This window comes from Podarcis bocagei (assembly GCF_964188305.1).
Source record: "Podarcis bocagei genome assembly, chromosome: 10".
NCBI classification, from domain to species: domain Eukaryota; kingdom Metazoa; phylum Chordata; class Lepidosauria; order Squamata; family Lacertidae; genus Podarcis; species Podarcis bocagei.
The window spans coordinates 32,658,032-32,678,714 of record NC_138135.1 but is presented as its reverse complement, the minus strand read 5'-3'; the positions used below and the strand labels follow the sequence as shown (position 1 = coordinate 32,678,714).

The 20,683-nt window shown below is 43.5% G+C and overlaps 1 protein-coding gene across 1 annotated transcript; it reads left to right on the top strand.

Annotated features, from left to right (window-relative positions):
* The first annotated feature begins 985 nt into the window (after positions 1-985).
* On the top strand, positions 986-19,937 carry DDX17 (DEAD-box helicase 17). The gene is made up of 13 exons (XM_081211044.1): positions 986-1,245; positions 3,741-3,879; positions 6,423-6,522; positions 7,394-7,527; positions 9,348-9,413; positions 9,565-9,706; positions 10,578-10,738; positions 10,820-10,992; positions 11,412-11,522; positions 12,081-12,142; positions 12,462-12,521; positions 16,323-16,559; positions 17,235-19,937. The coding sequence occupies exons 1-13, from the start codon at positions 1,202-1,204 to the stop codon at positions 17,747-17,749; spliced, it is 1,944 nt and encodes a 647-aa protein (XP_081067170.1). The 5' UTR covers positions 986-1,201; the 3' UTR covers positions 17,750-19,937.
* Positions 19,938-20,683: the final 746 nt, after the last annotated feature.

Below are 20,683 nucleotides of genomic sequence, written 5' to 3'. Positions count from 1 at the left end.
ACACTGCACTAGTGGACATTTTGTCTGATTCTGCAGACCATTTTAAAATGTTCTTGTAACTTGCTCTTTTAGACACAAAGGCTCCCAAGGTGCTTACAAAAGTTCCTGGTCTCAAGCTTATCACCCAAGTAAACGATTTCTGCGGTTTCGCTGTACTTCGGTTGCTTACAAGTTTATAAACTGCTTCACAGCCCTGAGGACCTCAAAGTGGTGCACAAGCCAAAAAAAAGTAAATACTAATTCCAATAACAAAACAAATCTGAAGCCCTGGGCTAAGGCCCGCCTGCAACCCCGGCAATCCCGTACTGCTCGTGTACATTGGCGTGGCGTGTAGTGTAGTGTAGTAATAGGTTCCTAGCAGCGAAGCGAACTGAAATTTCAGAGAGCAATCCGCGTCTTGGAGCATTTAGGAGCGAAAGTTGCTGTCAAAACCGGATCCGTGTTGCGGCATACGAAGTTCATTGTCTCACAAGCGCAGTTCGCTTCCTCTGTATAGCCGGTAGGCGATATTCTCTGAAGCCTACACGTTACAGAGTGTGCGTAGCTCTGCTATATCCCAGTAGTTTCTACGAAAGATGGGTAGCTTCCTCACATACAGTCCCGCAACGTAGCAGCACTGGCACCAGTTACGTAAATTACGGAGGCAGTTTTATATTACCTCTATTAGAGCTTTCTTTAGGCTCGTAGGACAGGATCTTTGCGCAGATGACTTTCAAGAATGGGCAGAAGTTGGCTCCCCGACGCAAGGAGCTAAACGAATGCAGGCTACGCCTGCGTACTTTCTGTACCGCGCACGGTAGAAGGATCCTTTTGAACCAGCCCTTTACAACAGGACCCACGTTGCGTTTTTCGAGAATAAGCGCAGGCGCCCGTTCCCTCTCTGTTCCACCCGGCTATTCAGCGCCGTAGTCTACGCAACAGTCGGCCAGACCGACAACGTAAGAGGCGGCAAGCTAGGTTGGCGGCGGCCATTTTGTGTCGGGAGGTCGGAGAAGAAAGACGGCGTTGTCTTTCGCGCCGAGCGGTTCCTGCTTCCATTCGGCCTGCCTTGGAGTCTGCGGGAATCGGGCCCTAGCGGGAGAAAGAAGGGATATAGCAGGACAATAACAACCGCGCTCGGGTCTTCTCAGCGCCGGGACTCCGGTCGTCGCTTTGCTCGCCCACGTAGCCTGGCGCCAGAGGACTCCTTCGGCCTGTGAGGATGCGAGGCTTTGGAGACCGAGGCCGAGACCGCGACCGCGGCGGGTAAGGAAGGCCTGGGCGGGGAAGGGAGCGGGGCGGCCTCCTCCGGGGAACCCGAGTCTACTGGGCTTCGCGACAGGCAGACAGAAAGCCGCCAGGAGCCGTTTTCCTGTGGCGATGCTCCTGCGCTGGGAAATGCTCGTTCCCTGCTGGGCCTCTGCCTGCCTCGTCGCTGCCGCACAGGAGACCCGCCAGGAGAGGAGAGAGGTCGGAGGGTCCTCGGCCCCTGCGGGTGGGGAAGCGAGCTAGAGGATTTTATGAACACGCTTCTTCGGGGAATAAGTTTATTTGATCTCGGGTGGTAATCCTGAGTAAATATAAGGGGCTACAGTGTGTTAAAAGCTGCTACATACATACATACATACGTGCGTATGTGTTTTGTAGCAAAGCTTACTGGTTTTTCACACAGCTGCACCTGTAATCCAACAGGTGAAGCTTTCTGCACCACCGCAACGCGGGGAGGAAAGCTTCACCTACTACTGGCTTCTCCCTTGCCAGGAATTAAAGGTTGCAATATGGTTGCTGAATGTAACTAAGCGGATGGCAAATGGCGTTGCAATATGGAGTCCAAGGTGGGGACAGGGAGGTGCTTAATGTGGGCCCATGAGGGGTGGAGATCTGGGGTAGGAAATGCGAGGCCTTAGGAGGCGGGAACTAGAGGCTCCCTGGACAAAGTTCGTTTGTGTTCCTCTTCTCTTCCTTTAACTGATCGGAGGGCAGCAGGCCTCTGAACACACTTTGCACCGGTCCCAACTCCCGCAGATTTTATACTTGTTGATCACTTTATTTGATCCCCAACATTGCGTTCCTCCTCTTCCTCCGGGTTAAGGTGGGACACAGTATTTCCTGGGACTGTCAGTGTCACTTTTGCAGCAGTAGTAAAGTACTGTAGATTCTAAAGTACAGCTGCAGAGGCATAGTGCAATCCTTACCCCAGGGTGAATTTGTTCAAATCAGACGGGGTGTTCTGTAATATGATTGCAACCTAAGCTCATTTTAGCTCAGTTGTGAGAATTTCCTTGTGACTGTATAATGCTGTTGTTCAATGCCTTGTCGTGTTCTTACTTGGGATATTTAAGCGCAAGCCTAATTATAGAGTGCATAAACAGTTAGATAGCATATGTATCATTATCAGTATCATTTTCTTATGTTGTTACTTGAGGAGCATATGCCGTGGTCCCAAGCACATTTACTTGTTATAACCCCTGTTCAAATCAAGGAGACAACTTGCAAGTAAATATGCTTTGGATCAGCATTCAGTTTGAAAGAATTGGGATCAGCTGACACAGCTTGTGGTGATACTGAAAATGATAACAACCCCAGGTGTTGCTTCTCCAACCACTGTAAATACTAATGTGGTAGAAGCATTGGTGCTGCTGTCACTGTGCTGCCAATACCGATATTGCTAGTCTGATTGAACTGCATGGGGATTTGCATAATTTTACCACAGTTTATAGATGTGTGACTTGCTGATTCAGTGTCACTGATACTGAGGTTCCAAACACCTCTGCCTGGAAGCACCCTGGCTTTGCAATCCTAATCCTGTTTACTCGGAAGTAAGGCCCACTACGTTAAATAGGACTTACTTCCCAGTAAATGAGAAAATCTGGAATAAAGTAATTTTTGAGCATCCCATTGCTTTAGGCAGCCTACAGCACAGTCCATACGTGCTTAAAAGTAAGATTTGTTCAGTTAGATTTACTCCCATATAAGTATTGGTTGCAAACCTTTGCACACTTTGGTGTAAACTTCCCTGAACTCGCTAGGACTAGTTTATGTGTAAATGTGCTTAGAGTTGCACTGTTAGTGTCATAAATGAACTGTTGAAGTTAAAACTGTATCCTAGTACATATGCATGCTTCCCATAACTTGTTGCTAAATTGTGCATAAAATGGTTTGATTATAAAGTTACCTTGTTTTTCATTTTGTTTTCATGTGTGGAATTTGATCTTTCAAAGTTATGCTCTGTTTTGTTAGAAAGTAAAGTTAAAAAAACTTTGCAAAAATATTTAAAGGTATGTTTAGAATTTTTCAGTGTTTGCTGATAATACTTTCTAAAACATTTAGATTAAAGTAATTGCTTGGAATATTTTTTGCTGCTTTCCTGCAACAGTAAACAAAAAGACAATCCCTGGAATAAACATTTTATCAATTCTTGCTATCTTCAGTATTTCCAGAAGCTGAACTGTTGTTGTTATGTTATTGATAAGCAACAATACTTCTATTGCCCCAAGGTCTCATTTTGTTTATTTGTTGGTTAAGGATATAGTATAGCAAATAGTCAGAGGAGGAGAATGTTGCTTTAATATAACTTCACTGAGATTCAGATTACAGGGAACCAGGCAGAGGGCCTTCTTGGTAGTGGCATCAATAAGATGAAATAGGTGACACTTTCCCCCATTACAGAAATGTTTTCTTAGCTTAATAATAAAGACGCAAGCATATGTTTGTCAAATACTTTGAAAAATAACTTCAACTGGAATCCCCCTCCTCTCCAGGTTTGGCGGTCCACTTCCTCCTAAAAAATTTGGAAACCCGGGTGAACGTCTCCGTAAGAAGAAATGGGACTTGAATGAATTGCCTAAGTTTGAAAAAAATTTCTATGCTGAACACCCAGAAGTGGCCAGACTGACTCCAGTAAGTTTCATTTGTTCTTCCTTTTGTGCTTGGTATACTTGGAAACTTTCCCAGCTTTAATGCTTCCCATATAGAGTGCTAACACAGATATGAAAATAACTAGAATTATTTCTGTCAATAGCTTTGTCAGCCTGCACATTGCAGTAGTAATCTTTTCATTCACTTACTGCAATTTATAAAGTTACTTCTAATCTATCTTTTCTGTGATTACACAAGGCTTGTAAAAAAGCCTACAAAAGTATTTTAAGCTACTTGCCCAGACATACTTAAGTTAGTACAGTGGTACCCCGCAAGACGAACGCCTCGCAAGACGGAAAACCCGCTAGACGAAAGGGTTTTCCGTTTTGGAGGCGCTTCGCAAAACGAATTTCTCTATGGGCTTGCCTCGCAAGACGACAGCCCATAGGGAAATCTCCGGGACAGCGGGGAAGTGCAGCGCGTCTTCCCCACTGTCCTCGGACCTCCGCCCGCCGCGCGGCATCGGAACGAAGCTCCGATGCCGGGCGGCGGGGGGGGAACGCCTCCTCCCGCCGCGCGGCATCGGAACGAAGCTCCGATGCCGGGCGGCGGGGGGGGGAACGCCTCCTCCCGTCGCGCGGCATCGGAACGAAGCTCCGATGCCGGGCGGCGGGGGGGGAACGCCTCCTCCCGCCGCGCGGCATCGGAACGAAGCTCCGATGCCGGGCGGCGGGGGGGGGAACGCCTCCTCCCGCAGCGCGGCATCGGAACGAAGCTCCGATGCCGGGCGGCGGGGGGGGAACGCCTCCTCCCGCCGCGAGGCATCGGAACGAAGCTCCGATGCCGGGCGGCGGGGGGGGAACGCCTCCTCCCGCAGCGAGGCATCGGAACGAAGCTCCGATGCCGGGCGGCGGGGGGGGGAACGCCTCCTCCCGCCGCGCGGCATCGGAACGAAGCTCCGATGCTGCCGCGCGGCATCGGATGGCTTTCCTGAAGACTTGGGGTGGGAGGAGGGTTTTCCTTCCCACCGCCAACATTCAGAATGCTGTTCTGAATGTTTGCGGTGGGGAGGAAAAACCCTCCTCCCACGCAAGCCCCGGGAACAGAGGGAAAGCGCTGCGCGCCTTCCCCTCTGTTCCCGTACCTGTCCTGAAGGCTTGCGGTGCGGAGAAAAGCCCTCCGCACCACCAGCCTCGCAAGCGGTTTCCCTAGGAACGCATTAATTGATTTTCAATGCATTCCTATGGGAAACCGTGCTTCGCAAGACGAAAAACTCGCAAGAAGAAAAAACTTGCGGAACCAATTAATTTCGTCTTGCGAGGCACCACTGTAATTTGTAGCATATCAAATGGCCTAAATGGTAGCGAGATAAAACATCTATTTTATAAAATATGCCCTTCGTAATTACCTGGGTGCCAGTTTTGCCTATGCAAGTCTAACTTGTTATATATGTTTATATAGGTGATTTCACCTTAAAACTGTGGCCTGGATGTTTTTTGAGTTGCAGTGTATTTTGTTAAAAATGAACTTCTGGAATAAATTTGGTTTCAAGTGTTAAGTGCATATAAATTTTTCTGGCTTGTTTCAATCCAAGCACAGAAGACTGTTGTGCTCCGATCTTTGTAGGCCCTGAAGACTTAGTTATTAAAGGTCAGTTTTACATAGGCAGTGCCCTTTTGGGTAGGAAACCTTTTTCTTCTTTACTTGTTCTCTGTCAGATGCTGGTTCTGTGGCATTACAGTTATGTATTATGAATTGTATGTGCTCAAATTGACTATTTTTTGTTGATACTGTGTATGTCTTAATTTTTAATATGCAAGTCACCTTGGAAGAAAATCACTTGGAAATGTTCTGAAATTAAGTTTCTCAAGTGCTTGTTGAAATTATTCACAACTCTTCAAGTTAACCAGTATGCAAATAAAGCATTTTAAAGGAAACTATCAATCAGATGCAAAGCAAGTGGGAAAAATAACTTGCTAGATTCTTTATCTAAACTAAATTGAAATATTGATGCAGATGAGGAGTTATATGTGACTTACTAGTGTTTCATTTTTGGATTAGTAGCATATTGAACATCTTGCAGTTTGGGCAAGGAATTCACCTGAGAAAACTTTGTTGCTATAAGACTCTGGATGGTGAATTCAGTGGGATTTGCTTCCTGATAAATGTATTCAGGAATGCCGCTCTAGAGGTTTTTTGGTGGTTTGTGTGTTGTTGCTTTTACTACATGGGATTTGTGATCCCCTGAGGTGGATGCAGTTTTGACGTGAATTCTAGTACCTACTTGGCTATACTTTCAATATTTTCTTGATAATGGAACTAATATGGAGATAAATATTTTATTAAAAACCCTCTTATTCTGCCTTTCAGAGGTTAAAAGATGCGTTGTCTGTCAAGTAGGGTTGTTGGAACATAAAGCTAAAGCTACAGAGCATTTTACTTTAAGTGCAAATGGATGATGATGCACTGATAGAAATGAAGGGATTATCTTCTTCGTGACAGCCAGTAATGTTTTTCATGACAATGGAAGGTTATATAAAAATTTATTTTCACAAGATTTATGTGCATTTTTTTACTCTAAACAGTATGAGGTTGATGAGCTAAGAAGAAAGAAAGAGATTACAGTTAGAGGATCAGATGTTTGCCCCAAGCCTGTGTTTGCCTTCCACCAGTGTAACTTTCCACGTAAGTATTCTGCTTTGCAGCTGTGACTAATGGGAGATCTTGGATGACATCAGTTTTGGGATGAAAGAGGGTGAAGAATCTGAAACCTCATTGACAGAAATACTGAGGTTGGGAAATCTGCTGAACTGGATGTGTTGGGTGAGGTTGAATGACCAGGTATACAACTTGGAGTTTCTCCCAGACAACTAGCTGATTTGCCATTTGCTAGTTGCACCCCTATTTGCCATAGTCATTGATGAGCTGATTACCTCAAGACTAAATTACTGTCATGCACTCTTTCTGGGACTACCTTTGAAACAGTTCAGAAGCTTCAGTGGCTTCGGGGGCGGGAGCAATATGAGCATATAACACTGATTCTTTACCAGTTGCATTGATTCCCAGTGCTCAGGGGCGAAACTAAGCTTTATTTCACTTAGGTCTAAGACCCAGTTTGGCACCCCCCCATACATTTGCATACACGTTGTTGTTATTGAAGTCTTTCCCAGGAAACTAAATCTGGGTTCCCTTATTGACTGGTTTTAAGCAGCCTCTCAAGACTTGGTCCTTTAAATCTGCTTTTAAGTGATAACAATGCTATTCTTTGTTCTTAGTTGTAATTTTAACAATCAGTTCTATTTCTAAATGAATTGCTTTTAGTACTTTTATTGTGAATTTTGTATCTGACAACCTTTTATTTAAATAATTTTTAAGTTGGGTACTACCTTAGCCCTGAAAGGTAGTATAAAAATCAATAAATCTTCAGTACTTGGCCCCAGAATGTGATACTAACATGTAGCATTGGTTAAACTGCACTCTGTAAAAATTTAATTCATACAGAATATATGCTGTGCTATTTTTAATGTATGATTACATCTATGTTTTTAACTTTCAGAGTATGTAATGGATGTCTTGATTGACCAGCATTTTACAGAACCAACTCCAATTCAGTGCCAGGGCTTTCCATTGGCCCTTAGTGGTCATGATATGGTGGGCATTGCACAGACTGGCTCTGGAAAGACATTGGCAGTATGTATTTTTCAGTTTTTGTTGAATGATTTTTGTCTCCAAATTCCTTGGGAGGAAAGCACTTACTTTCAATCACAGTGACATTATGCATTCATGTGAAAAGAATAGAACAAAGCTGCTCCTCTCCTGTTACTTCTGCAGTACACCAAGGCTAAGTGCAGAATTTGGGCATATTTTTCCTTTTATAGTAAACTGTGAACATCTTGTAAAGATAGATACAGTGGTACCTCGCAAGACGAACGCCTCGCAAGACGGAAAACCCGCTAGACGAAAGGGTTTTCCGTTTTGGAGGCACTTTGCAAGACGAATTTCCCTATGGGCTTGCTTCGCAAGACGACAGCCCATAGGGAAATATCCGGGACAGCGGGGAAGCGCAGCGCGTCTTCCCCACTGTCCTCGGACCTCCTCCAAAGCCGGGCGGTGGGGCGGGAACGCCTCCTCCCGCCGCCACCGGGCTTCGGAACGGTGCTCCGAAGCCGGGCGGCGGGGAGGGAACACCTTCTGAAGGCGGGCGGGGGGCGAAAGTCTTTGCTCCCCCCTGCCTGCCTGTCCCGGAGGGCTTTTGAAGGCAGGCGGGGGGAGCAAAGACTTTCGCCCCCCGCCCGCCTTCAGAAGAGGTCCAGGACCTCTTCTGAAGGCTGGCGGGGGGCAAAAGTCTTTGTCCCCCCTGCCTGCCTTCCCAGGGGCTTTTAAATCGCCCCGGACAGCGGAGAAGTCCTCCGCTGTCCCGGGGCGATTTTAAAATGCCGCCCGCCAGCATTTTAAGATCGCCCGGACAGGGGAGAAGTCCTCCTCTGTCCCGGGGTTTTTTAAAATGCTGGGGGTGGGAAGAAAAGCCCTTGTCCCCCCGGTCTGAAGGCGGTTTCCCTAGGAACGCATTAATTGATTTTCAATGCATTCCTATGGGAAACCGTGCATCGCAAGACGAAAAACTCGCAAGACGAAGAGACTTGCGGAACGAATTAATTTCGTCTTGCGAGGCACCACTGTAGATATCTAAAATTAAACAAGGACAAGGTAAAGGTGTGATATTTGGTTAATTTTTTCACATTTTATATCATGACACCTGAGCCTGTGCATGTTTGCTCAGAAGTATCATAGAGTTGTAAGGGAGCCTGTGGATCATCTAATCCAACCCCCTTCAATGCAAGTCTCACTTTGTCCTTTGAGACTTAACATAATGCTTTCTGCACTTATCTGGAAGTTATCAGCCTAAAGCAGCAATACTAAATGCTTATTTGGGCATGGTCCATTGTTGTTAATTGAAGCTGATGTCATGTAAGTAGATTTAGGCTTTTGTGGTGTATGTTCTTGGAGGGGTTGTAAGAAGTCAGCCGTGTAATGTTGAGTAGCATCACATTGAGGGGAATATTGTCATAGCTCATGAGCCTTTTATTCAGTTGTGCTGTAGCTTACACTAAGCATCCTTCGCTTAGCTGATGGAGTACTTTCAGCTTTCTGTATTTGGCTTTCTATGATTACTGTCTTACTGGCAGAAGCATCTAATGTTGCTGATCCTTGCTTCTCTGCCCTTGGTTCAGTGACTAAAACTTGAGAGTACAGCACCCGTGCATGCCTGATGATTATGGGAACCATGTTGACCCATTGCAGTATTGGTGTACTGCCCCTTTCACCTCCAGGTTGGCTGTTCTCAGATACATGAAGAGGTGAAAGCTGTAAATCTCATTTTAACTTAAAATGCGTATGTGAATTGGACAGCTGGTATATCCACTTTGTGTCTTTAAGCAGTATATAGGTAAGATTTGAGAAGTGACTTTCATTTTCATGTCCCATAATATCTTGATTTATCCCTGTTTCAGTACTTGCTGCCTGCAATTGTTCATATCAACCACCAGCCATACTTGGAAAGAGGGGATGGTCCAATTGTGAGTAAATATTTTTAATGCTTTTTTTACATACATTTTATGCTTTATCATATTACATTTCAGTAAATCAAAGAGAGCTGTGGGCTTTGCCTCTGATGTTTAAGCAGTTTACATAAAATCACATGGTATTCTTTGATGCCTTCTTTTGCAGTGCTTGGTTTTAGCTCCTACCCGAGAGCTGGCCCAGCAAGTCCAACAGGTAGCCGATGATTATGGTAAATGTTCAAGGTTGAAGAGTACCTGTATATACGGAGGAGCACCCAAAGGTCCTCAAATCAGAGACTTGGAGAGAGGTAATTAACAGTGGGCTTGCTTTACGCAGGATGGTTGTAACATACTAATTGTGCAACCCCAATATGTGATTAAAACTTTGTATGGATACCTTCTTGGTAGCATATTTCAATTAATATATTTAAATTATGTTGGCTGTCTCATAGGTGAATGTATTTTTAATGAAAGTTGATGGATTCCCCCCCCTTTCATTTTCTTTCCTCTGTTTCTTCTTTACTAAATTTGTTACAGTAAGTGTGCAACTTACATACATTTAACTTGTGCGCATTCAGCTTTATATGCTTGACAAAAAAAGAAAAACTAAATGGAAATGGGGTGGGTGTCCTGGAAAAAAGACTTTGGCAATTCCATCCACCATTGACCACAATGTGTTCTGATGATAAGTGATTTTGGCTTTAGGCCTGGTCCCTGGAACATAACCCCTGCTTAAGCTGTGGGCTTACTGTATTTAAAAAATCAACTGAAATATTTATAAAGGCTGAGGAAGTAGAAATTTGAAGCCTTAGGATAAGTCTTACATGAACAGCTTGTGAGCTGTACTAGTGAGGCTTTTCTTTACCATGCAGTCTTTTAAATATTGACCTAAATTGGAAGATTTCTGTCTGCCTTCATTAAAAAAACAAAGAGTTGTATGCATAGACTGTATGTAGACTGTTGGTTAAGAATGTTGATTGCATATTTAATGTCTGCAGTATCTCTATCTAAACTTCTTTAAGAATCCTAGGCTAAAAGGCCTAGGCTAACTTGATGCACATAAAAGTGTTGGCTGTGTACATAACTGTTGTATCTTTGAATTCAGTATTTGAATCCTTGGTTAATATTAAGTTCCTTTTATGCTAACTTTCATCCCCACCCCAACTTCATTCCCTGAAGGTGTTGAAATTTGCATTGCTACACCTGGACGTCTAATTGATTTCTTGGAAGCAGGGAAAACTAATCTCCGCCGATGTACGTACCTTGTGCTAGATGAAGCTGACAGGATGTTGGATATGGGTTTTGAACCTCAGATTCGTAAAATTGTTGATCAGATACGGGTATGTAAACCTTCACTGTATTAGCTTTCCTTAAATCCCCCCTTTAAAGAATACCACCTAGCTTAACATATATTCTTTCAGCCTGACAGGCAAACTCTAATGTGGAGTGCCACTTGGCCAAAGGAGGTGCGCCAGCTTGCTGAGGATTTCTTGCATGATTACGTCCAGATCAATGTGGGCAACCTGGAGCTGAGTGCCAATCATAATATCCTGCAAATAGTGGACGTGTGCATGGAGAGCGAAAAAGATCATAAGTATGGATGCTGCTGTAGTTCCCTACATTTTCTTGTAAATTAGACTTCCCCTCTCTCCTTTAAAGTAGCATTATTTAAGTAAGCCTATGGCAATTAGTTATTCAGGCAGACCCCGGACATGTAACTATTTAATGATTTTTATTTGTTTTTATCCTGCCTTTTGGATCTTAATTGGACTTTCAGAGCAGTTCAAACAGTGCTCCTTGTTATGATAGTTCATGTGATTGAGGCCAAAAACCTATAGTTACTTTATCCATAAAACACCCACTGAGCTAAGCGAGTTTTTACTCATTATTTAAATGCTGTGCATAATTAATTTTGAGTGGATTGAATATTGCTGTAAATGACTTGCCTCAAATAATACAAAATTAGCTTATTTTTATGTTTATAATTTGTTGTGTGTGTGTGTTTATTCGAAGACTAATCCAACTGATGGAAGAAATCATGGCTGAAAAAGAGAATAAGACAATTATATTTGTGGAGACAAAAAGACGATGTGATGACCTAACTCGAAGGATGCGTAGAGATGGGTAGGCCTTCTGCTCTGTCTTTGAACTGATAATGTTACAGATGAAAAGCCTTAAAGATGCATAGGGCTTAATTTTGTTGCTGCAATGATGTTCCTATGTTTAGCTTGCAATGGAATCCAGGTTGCAGAAGGAATGGTGTGGCTGCCTACTTGGAAACTTAATGTATGCAGTACTGTATTTGAGAATCCAGAGTGTACATGTTTTAAAGATGTTCATCAAAACAATTGCCAATAAGATAAAAAGGGAAAACTACTCTTCCAGAATCTGAGGGGATAGGTAGGTTGTTGAGGCAGCTCCAGGCAATGAGATACTAATTAACCACTAGCACTTTAAGTATGACACATAGATAATTATGTTCTTACTTTGGAAATGCACACACAGTAATTGAGTGGTGCAAGTAAAATAATATTGAAGAACATGCTCTTGTTCCCCAATGTATGTTGTTGCCACCCTCACTTGGAACATTCGCTGGTGCAGTCTCTAGCTTTTGTAGGGCCACATTGTCCCCAGAGGTGCATGTGGCAGCTTAAAACTGTTGAAAACCTTTTGTCTTTGTAGATGGCCAGCTATGTGTATTCATGGAGACAAGAGTCAACCAGAACGAGATTGGGTGCTTAATGGTGAGTAGCAGGAAAAGCTTCCCTAGCTTCCCAGATAATACTTGATTTTGCGCATAAGTGAAATACAATACAAAATCATAAGCTTATTGATCTCATCTATATGCTGAACATGCTTATTTTTAGCTATTTGTTGATTTCAGTATTGCGTTTGCATTCTTACATGCTTTCCTAATGGAAATGCAACAAAACAGAAAATTAAGTGCATGCAGTCCTAGTGTGAGTCGATGTAAAGGTTTCAAGTCTAATTCTGGAACCATGGGAAAGAAAGATCCATTTCATATGTGTGGTTTTTGTGACTTAATGGCTTTTTTCCTTTCAGAGTTCCGTTCTGGAAAGGCTCCTATCCTCATTGCTACGGATGTTGCATCTCGTGGGCTAGGTTTGTACACATGGGCTTCTCTGCCTGCTTCTCAGGTCGTTTCTTTAGATTTGAAACTTATTCCAAAGAATTTTAAAGCGTGACTTTCCCCCACATGTGAAATGCCTTTTTTAACATTGATCTTTTTTTTTCTTTCATATTCAAAATCTCTTCCTGCTCCTAACAACAGGCTTTGGTCTGCAGCAAGGCCTAGGCATGACTAATCGATCGCCAGTGGGGAGAAGAGACGTCCAATTACTCAAGCCCAATTGTTCCACACACCCTCTCATTTCCAGCTTCAGCTTTGTTGCTGGATGACTAGGATTGGACTGCACCCACTAAGTTGTTCAGAATTACCAGACGGTAGAGCAAACATCTTTTTAAAAATCCCTCTCTGTCCAGATGCATTACTAATGTAATTGCACCTTAGAGACTCACCACTACTATGGAGCACTGTTTCACATACATGAACGTAACTTGTATTTTAACACACGAGCATTATCCCTCATTTTCCCACCTAGACTGGATTGCTGAGGTTATATAGTAAAAGCTACAAGGGGTTTCTTGTAGTGTGATGTATCTCAGTTTTCTTCAGTGCTGTAAAAATGGCTGCTTCCGGATGCTTGGGTAAACAGTCCCGCTTTAATATCTGTATTGTGATTAAGCTCTGCATCTCAATTGGCCAGAAATGTCAGATTCTCCATATTGTAGATATTTTGGAAATCTGGAAGAGGCCACTCCTGGGAGCTGTTAGTGTTGAATTTGGTGGACTGGCCCACAGTGGCAGATCTTGTACCCAATCAATGAAAACAATCCCTCAGGTTGTTCAGAGTGACTTTGTTTAAACAGAGGATTTTGTCACTTGAAATGCTTAGTTCCCAAATGTGATAAACGTACTAAAAAAGTTGTTAGCCTTTAATCACATAACCTTCATTCTCACATGCCATCCCCTAAATTGGAAACACTTCTTTAGAGGTGTTCATATGGATTTCAGTCTCTGTCCTCTGGGGTCATGTCTGGACCTGTGCAGGTAGAACTTGGGCCTGTTAGGAGAAGGGGTGAGGCCAGATTTTTTTGGCAGTGGTTTTTAAACAGGCTTGCTGTGTGCTGGTAGCTTCTTTGTGCATCTTGCCTAGACACTTAAAATCAGCCCTTCTCATATATATATATATATTTCCCCAAAACAACTCATTTGGATACTATTTAAGGAAAACAGTCTCCCCGTTCTGCCTTCTCCACTTCACCGAGGCTGGGGGGAAAAGGTACCAGAGTCTGTTTCTTGTTACTAAATAACATCTTGGCTTGTTTTGGGGCCCAGAGTTTGCTGCTTAATAATACGTAGCTGGCAAACCTCTGGACGAATTCCTCCAAGTTCCTGGAAAGTGAAGGCTTCTACCTAAAACATAGAACAGGGGCGCGCACTTTTTGGCTGAGTCACCAGGGTTTTTCCTTCTACTCAAAGGAACATTGGTCTCAGAAAACTCCTTCCAGGTAAGTTGAGTCCCCCATAATGGCTTCTTTATGAATAACCCCCAGGAGAGAAGACTTCCCTCTGCACTGTTTTTCATTAAACACTTCACTCTGTTAAAGTCAAATCATTAAATTTCTTTTTGTTTGTTTTCTTTAACAGAAACTTTATCAGCTGCCGATCACTCAGTGCAGGTCTGGGGACATATCTACATTGGTGGTCGAAGCAGCTCTCTAGATGAAGCGTGTTTGCTAGTTTCTGCCCCTCCCAATTAAATGCCCAGTCATTTTCCGGGGGCATCTCAGTGTGAATGCATCCCCAGGTAGCCATATTCCTTTCTAGAATGATCAAGAACGGAATCTCTATAATTCCTTGGAAGAAATACTGTGATGAGCACAATTTTACATCAGTGCAAGATAGAATAGTAAGAAGTCATTTTACTGCATGTTACCTCCCCTCCCCCACTCAGATAATGTGGATCTGATACACATCTTTTAAAGGTAGAAATTGACCCCACCTCTTTTCTCTTCCTTGTTGCCCTTCCATGGATTTCCACCAAAATCCAGTCATTGAGACCTTCATTGTTAACTGGCAGTCTCTGTGCTTTCTAACAAGGATATGCTTCCTGGTATTCATTATGGCTACCTAACTAATGGATGTACAGAATGGGATTGGCTGAGGTCCCATAGCCTGCTGTTTGTCAGACTCCAGTTAAATCCTAGCTATGAAGATGTGAATGCACTTGGTATGTTACCCTGCCCTTACCCAACTCTTGCCCTTTGAGATCTTTGCACCAAGGACCCTAGCTGGAGACTCGCGCTGCCCCCTGTGAAATCTTGCCTTCTCACTTTTTGGTGTGATTCAGGACTTTGGAGTCTGGAAAGATTGAGGAGCCCCCCCTTGGTGTAATAAGAAACAGACGTAATACCCCTTTGCCACCACTACAGCCCACTTTTATTTTTGCCCTTCTCCCCATCCCTTTATTTGAAATTGATGCAGTCTGGGCAATAGATGCAGCCTGACCTTTTGGATGTAATTTTTAGCATCTGCATTTTTGACAGTTGCCCCCTTTAAGCCCTGTGAGGGGACAACAAGCGTTGGAGGACCTGAAACCTTTACGTGAACCCAGGTTCTCAGGCGCTTGACAGCCAAATGGGGCTACAGAGAAGCATCCATGCCAGTTCACAGAGCGAGCGTGTGTGGGGACTTCTCGCTGCCATGGACCCTTGATGCATGCTCCCCGCGCTCCAGTGGTCCCGTGTCAGAGGGCGGAGTTTTCGAAAGGAGGCCGCCAAAAATAAAAGGCAAAGAGACGGGATCGTCTGCAGCGATTTCCCACAGGAGGAGGGAGTGTGCATCGGTCTGGTAACAAAACAGGGAATGTTTCTAATTTTTACGAGAAAAGTCAATCTGTGTTTTATCTTGGATATAATCTCAATATTCTCTGTAAAATGCAGATTTTTTTGTAAGAGCTGTTAAATTTTAATGTAAAATTGCTGTTTAAAATGTATTGCAATTTTTCTCAAAGCATTACACTAACATTTACTTATTTTCTGCCTTTTGCACCTGTGAACTTTAAAATGTTTCCTCGAAGGTTTTGAATGTTTAAATATTGGGTTATTCCCATTGTTCAAGTTAGCTGCAAGCAGTTTATGCTAGAAATCTCACCGAGATAGTCTTGGTGGTATCAAATGTTAGTGTGATACACCTTTTTAAAGGAGAATTAAAATGATCTGAATGTCCATTGGCCAAACTGTACTTCAAATTTAAAACTCGGGTAATTTATAGATACCAGGAAGAGGGGGAATAAATTATCTAAGCCATCAATTTTTGGGGGAAAGCATTTCCCCCCCATTTTTGTAACAATTGGAAGGTAAGTGGTTTCAGTGTTGCTGGACTTTGTAGACTTCTCCTAACAGAGTTAAAGGCATGTGGCAGTTCTCTCCTACATCCAGTCCAGTTGCTGTGTCCATAAAAAGAATGGCACATTTGTTTGATGACATGCTGGTGTAAAGTTGCCTGAATTCCACAAATGAAATGTTTGGAGATTAATATTATTTGTGTGTGTGTTCATAGCATGCATGCAGCAAAGGATGGATGAATTTTAGAGGAAGAATGAACTGCTTTGACTTGACTTTCTGAAAATAAATTATTTATGTCCATGGGCATATCTCTCCATTTAGCCTTTCGCTCTGTTGGGAAAAGTCTGTACTGTCTTTATTCTTTACAACTATTAACTTTTTTCTTTTTTCTTGTTACTGTCACCTGCATTTGTGCTCCCCACCTTCTGTTGGCACATCCTTCCACCATATCCTGTCCTCAACCTCTCACTGTGCTTTGGTTGCTTCACAAAGATGTGGAAGACGTAAAGTTTGTGATAAACTACGACTATCCAAACAGCTCGGAGGATTATGTGCACAGAATCGGCCGTACTGCCCGTAGCACCAACAAAGGCACTGCCTATACATTCTTCACACCAGGGAATTTGAAGCAGGCTAGAGAGCTAATAAAAGTCCTAGAGGAAGCCAATCAGGCTATCAATCCTAAACTGATGCAGCTTGTGGACCATAGAGGTGGTGGTGGAGGAGGAGGTAAGAAGCTTCTTTCTACATGTGTTTTGTTTTTTGCAGTTTCCATATTGGTTGCCTTTAGCTTGCCAGCTACATTTAATAGAATGCTATCAAGCACTGTACCCAGTGCCTTGTCTATTACCCTGTGCCTGGCATTACACTGCTGTGCTAGCTCTGACCTCCCAATATGTGGTTATCTGCAAAGAGCCGCTGTGCATGAGCAACCAATTGCCTCATAGGGCTTTCCTGGCAGACAACCACACTCAATGCATGGTTAGTGTGAGGCGAGCGGGAAAGTGTGGCCCTGCCATGACATTGCCTCTAAATGCAAATGCAAAAAACTCATGCATAAGGTTAAGTGTATAGTGTAAGCTCAGTTGATCTAGAGCAGGGGTCAGCAACGTTTCTCAGCTGTGGGCCGGTCCACCGTCCCTCAGACCATGTGGTGGGCCGGACTATATTTTGGGGGGGGGGGGAATGAACAAATTCCTATGCCCCACAAATAACCCAGAGATGCATTTTAAATAAAATGACACATTCTACTCATGTAAAAACACGCTGATTCCCGGACCGTCCGTGGGCCGGATTGAGAAGGCAATTGGGCCGCATCCGGCCCCCAGGCCTTAGGTTGCCTACCCCTGATCTAGAGGGCATTTAAGTGAGCTTGACACCATATTCATTCATCTGTACCATCAGGTGGCCGCTCTCGTTACCGTACCAGCAACACCTCCAACAATCCCAATCTGATGTACCAGGAGGAGTGTGAACGGCGGCTCCGGGGTGTTAAAGATGGCCGGAGAGACTCGGGCAGCTTCCGAGACCGTGAACGTGGCGAGAGCTTTGCAAACGGAGCCAACAAGGCCTACGGTGGTGCATATGGGAGTGCAAATTCTGCGTTTGGGTCGCAGCAGGGCCAGTATGGCTATGCCCAGGGAGCCTATGGAGCTGCTGCTTACGGTGCGAGTGGCTATGGGGCAGAATATGGTGCCGCTGGCTATGGCGGAGCAAATGCTGCCAATGCCGGGAGAAACTCGCAGAGCACAGGCCAGCAGCAGTATGCAGGAATGGGCCGTTCCGGCCAGCAGCCTCAGCCTCTCATGTCGCAACAGTTTCCTCAGCCTCCAGGCACTAACGTGATGGGCTATATGGGACAGACTGCCAACTACCAGTATCCACCACCTCCACCACCCCCTCCCCCTGCACGCAAGTGAGACCATTTGGTTTATAGGTGACCAGTCAAGACTTGCAAATAAGAACCTTTTCTTCTCCCCTTTCCCTCACCACCCCTGCCATCCCCATTGTGGTGTTTCCCCTAATGCAGGTTAGATGTAGAGTTCACTATCGGATACTGTCCATAAACGGATACTGTCTACATTTCCAGTTTTGTTTTTAAAATTAGAGTTGACTGGAAAACTAACTTCTCTTTACATGTTTTGGCCTTGCATGTTAAGAAACCTGAAATGATTTTTTTTTCTCACCCCCCCTCCAAAAAAACACCTACAAGGCAGATATGTCCCAGCCCAGTTGTCATTGTGTCTGAGGCTTGTGTATGAAAACTTGCTGCAGAGAGGAACAACTTATCAATCACATAGACCACAAGAAAGATGTTTTGTAATACTCCTTAACAGAATATTTGAGGTGGTGTAATTTTTGCTTATTAAAATTGAGACTTTCCACAAGGACAGTTGAACCCGAGTCCTTGAATAGGTGGATTTTGAAAATATAATAATTGTTTTGACTCGTCTTACAGTTGTTCCAAACCTCTCCACTTTACAGACAGAAAGAAACAAAAACATTTAATTTTGGCTAGCATTTTTGCAGCACCTGGATGTCTTATCAACCCTTTGCTTAAGGGATTTAAAGAAAGTGTGTTAGAAAAAGTTTTCTTTTCTGTACTTCTCCCCAGTTTTCATAACTAAATCATTCATTCTTAAAAGTTAATTGGATTTCTCTGTGGTACTCAAATTACTACCAGCTAGATTTTTCACCCAATAATAAAACCTTATGCCTTCCCACCTCAAGTTCCAAATTGCACTTCAGCAGAAAATACTGAGGAAAATTAAGCAGTCACCATTTACTTGGTGTATATGTCCTTAATATAACATCTCTTATTGGGCAGATTTCAGGATCCCACTGTGCTGTGTAAAATGGTTCAGTTTTTCTGTTTCAAATTTTGAAGATTTACTTTAGGCCAAATGGAATCTAACCCCCTCTTTAGTGGGGAGGAGGGAGAGATGGCTAGTAAGTCTTGGAGCTGCAGTCACATCCTGATCTGAATAGGGCTTTCCTTGGCTTTTTGAGTGAGTTTCTTCAACTGTCTTTTACACTCGGCTTTTACAGGTAGGTAGCATTCTAGGAAATTTTAGGAAAGGATGGAGCTTTAGTAAACCGTTCCATTCAATCTTGTTGATTTTTTTCCCCAGGCTGAGCAAGGTTGTAGGTTAGTGAGTGGGGAGAGTGGGATAGAATTCTTCAAGTACTAAGGCTTATGTCCTGTGACTATTAGCAGAAGGGTTGACAAGTAGTTGGCTTTTTTTAGTGCATCACCGGCTATGTTTGGACAACATGGCAGGAGATCACTTGTGTACTGTACTGATTGAGAGGCATAATGTATGTGCTACAGTGTTTTCTGTTTTGGGAAATGCATAGTTCAAATAAGTACAACAGCCCAGTTACTTTATTGCAACGTGGGGCTTGTTTATTTTTTAAAAAGGGGCCGTTACATTTGTATTCCTCAGTAGAGAACAGCCCGGGGATCGATAAAAAGTTGTGCGTCTGCACGCAACATACAGGTAGGTTGTTGGCACAGACTGTGAGAGGGAAATTTGCCAGTTCAAATAGCCCTTGCTTCATTTGACTTCTGTAATTGCACACTGGAGAAATGAGAAGTCTAGTAGTAAGCTTCAGTGCTGAAAAGATCAGAAATGAACGTTCATTTTAGAAACGTATCATGGAATATCTTGTTAGCTCATGCAGAATATTAACAACCATTGAATGCTCTGGTATGTTCTGGCCATGTCCCACTTGGTGCTGCTTGGTTCCACTTACCAGCTAAAGAGCCCCCTTGACAAAGCGGTGATGTCCATTGTTCCTCCAGTAAACGTCTGTCGAAATGCCAGTCCAGCATCTTCCCTTCCAAATAAATTACTGTGTGGGCTTTAAGTTGAAAGATTTAAACTTTAGAGGCTTTTTGGGTCGGATCAGTGCTCTGTTTCAACCCTTACTGGTATTTGAACACATTCCTGTTGTATTAACAAAGACTTGAATGGAAGGATTCATAGCTCTGTGGTATTCAGGCACAGCATACTAAAAAGCTATGTTACTATTAGTTTGTAAATTGTCCTTTTGATACCATCTTGTTTTCTTTTGTAGGTATGAATAAAAATACTTGTCAATAAAGATTGAACTCTCTCTCATTTAAAAGGTAGAACCTCTTTTTCCAGTAAGAAATATCTAATTTCTCTATACAACAAGTATAGGAATGAACATTTTAATGTCCATAGTAGGCTTCATTGGATTTGTAGCTGATTGACTGGCTGAACCCAAAGGGTCCTCACTATTGGTTCCTCAGCGTTGTGGAAAAAACAAGTGGGGTGCCACAGGGTTCTCTCCTGGGTCCACATTGTTGCTCAAGGTCTTTATAACTGACCTGGATGGACCAAACTGGGAGGGACAGCTAATGCTACTACTGAAGACAAAATTTGGATTCAAGATGATCGTAACAGATTGGAGAACTGGGCCCAAACTAACAAAATGAATTTCAAGAGGGACAAATAAGATTCTGCACTTAGGCAGGAAGAACAAGCTGCACAAATAGAAGATGGGGGACACCTGGCTTACTAGTACATGTGAAAAAGGTCTTGGGGTCTTAGTGGACCATAAGCTTGACATGGGTCAACAGTGTGATGCAGCAGCCAAAAAGGTCAATGCTATTCTAGGCTGCATCAGCAGAAGTATAGTGTTCAGATCAAGGGAAGTAATAGTTCCGCTCTACCTTGCCTTGGTCAGGCCCCACCTGGAGTCCACCTCTGGGTTCCACAATGTAAAAGGGTTGTTGACAAGCTGAATGTGTGCAGAGGAGGGTATCCAAGATTATCAAGGGTCTGGAAGCAGAGCCTTTTGAGGAATGGTTAAGTAGGTTGGGA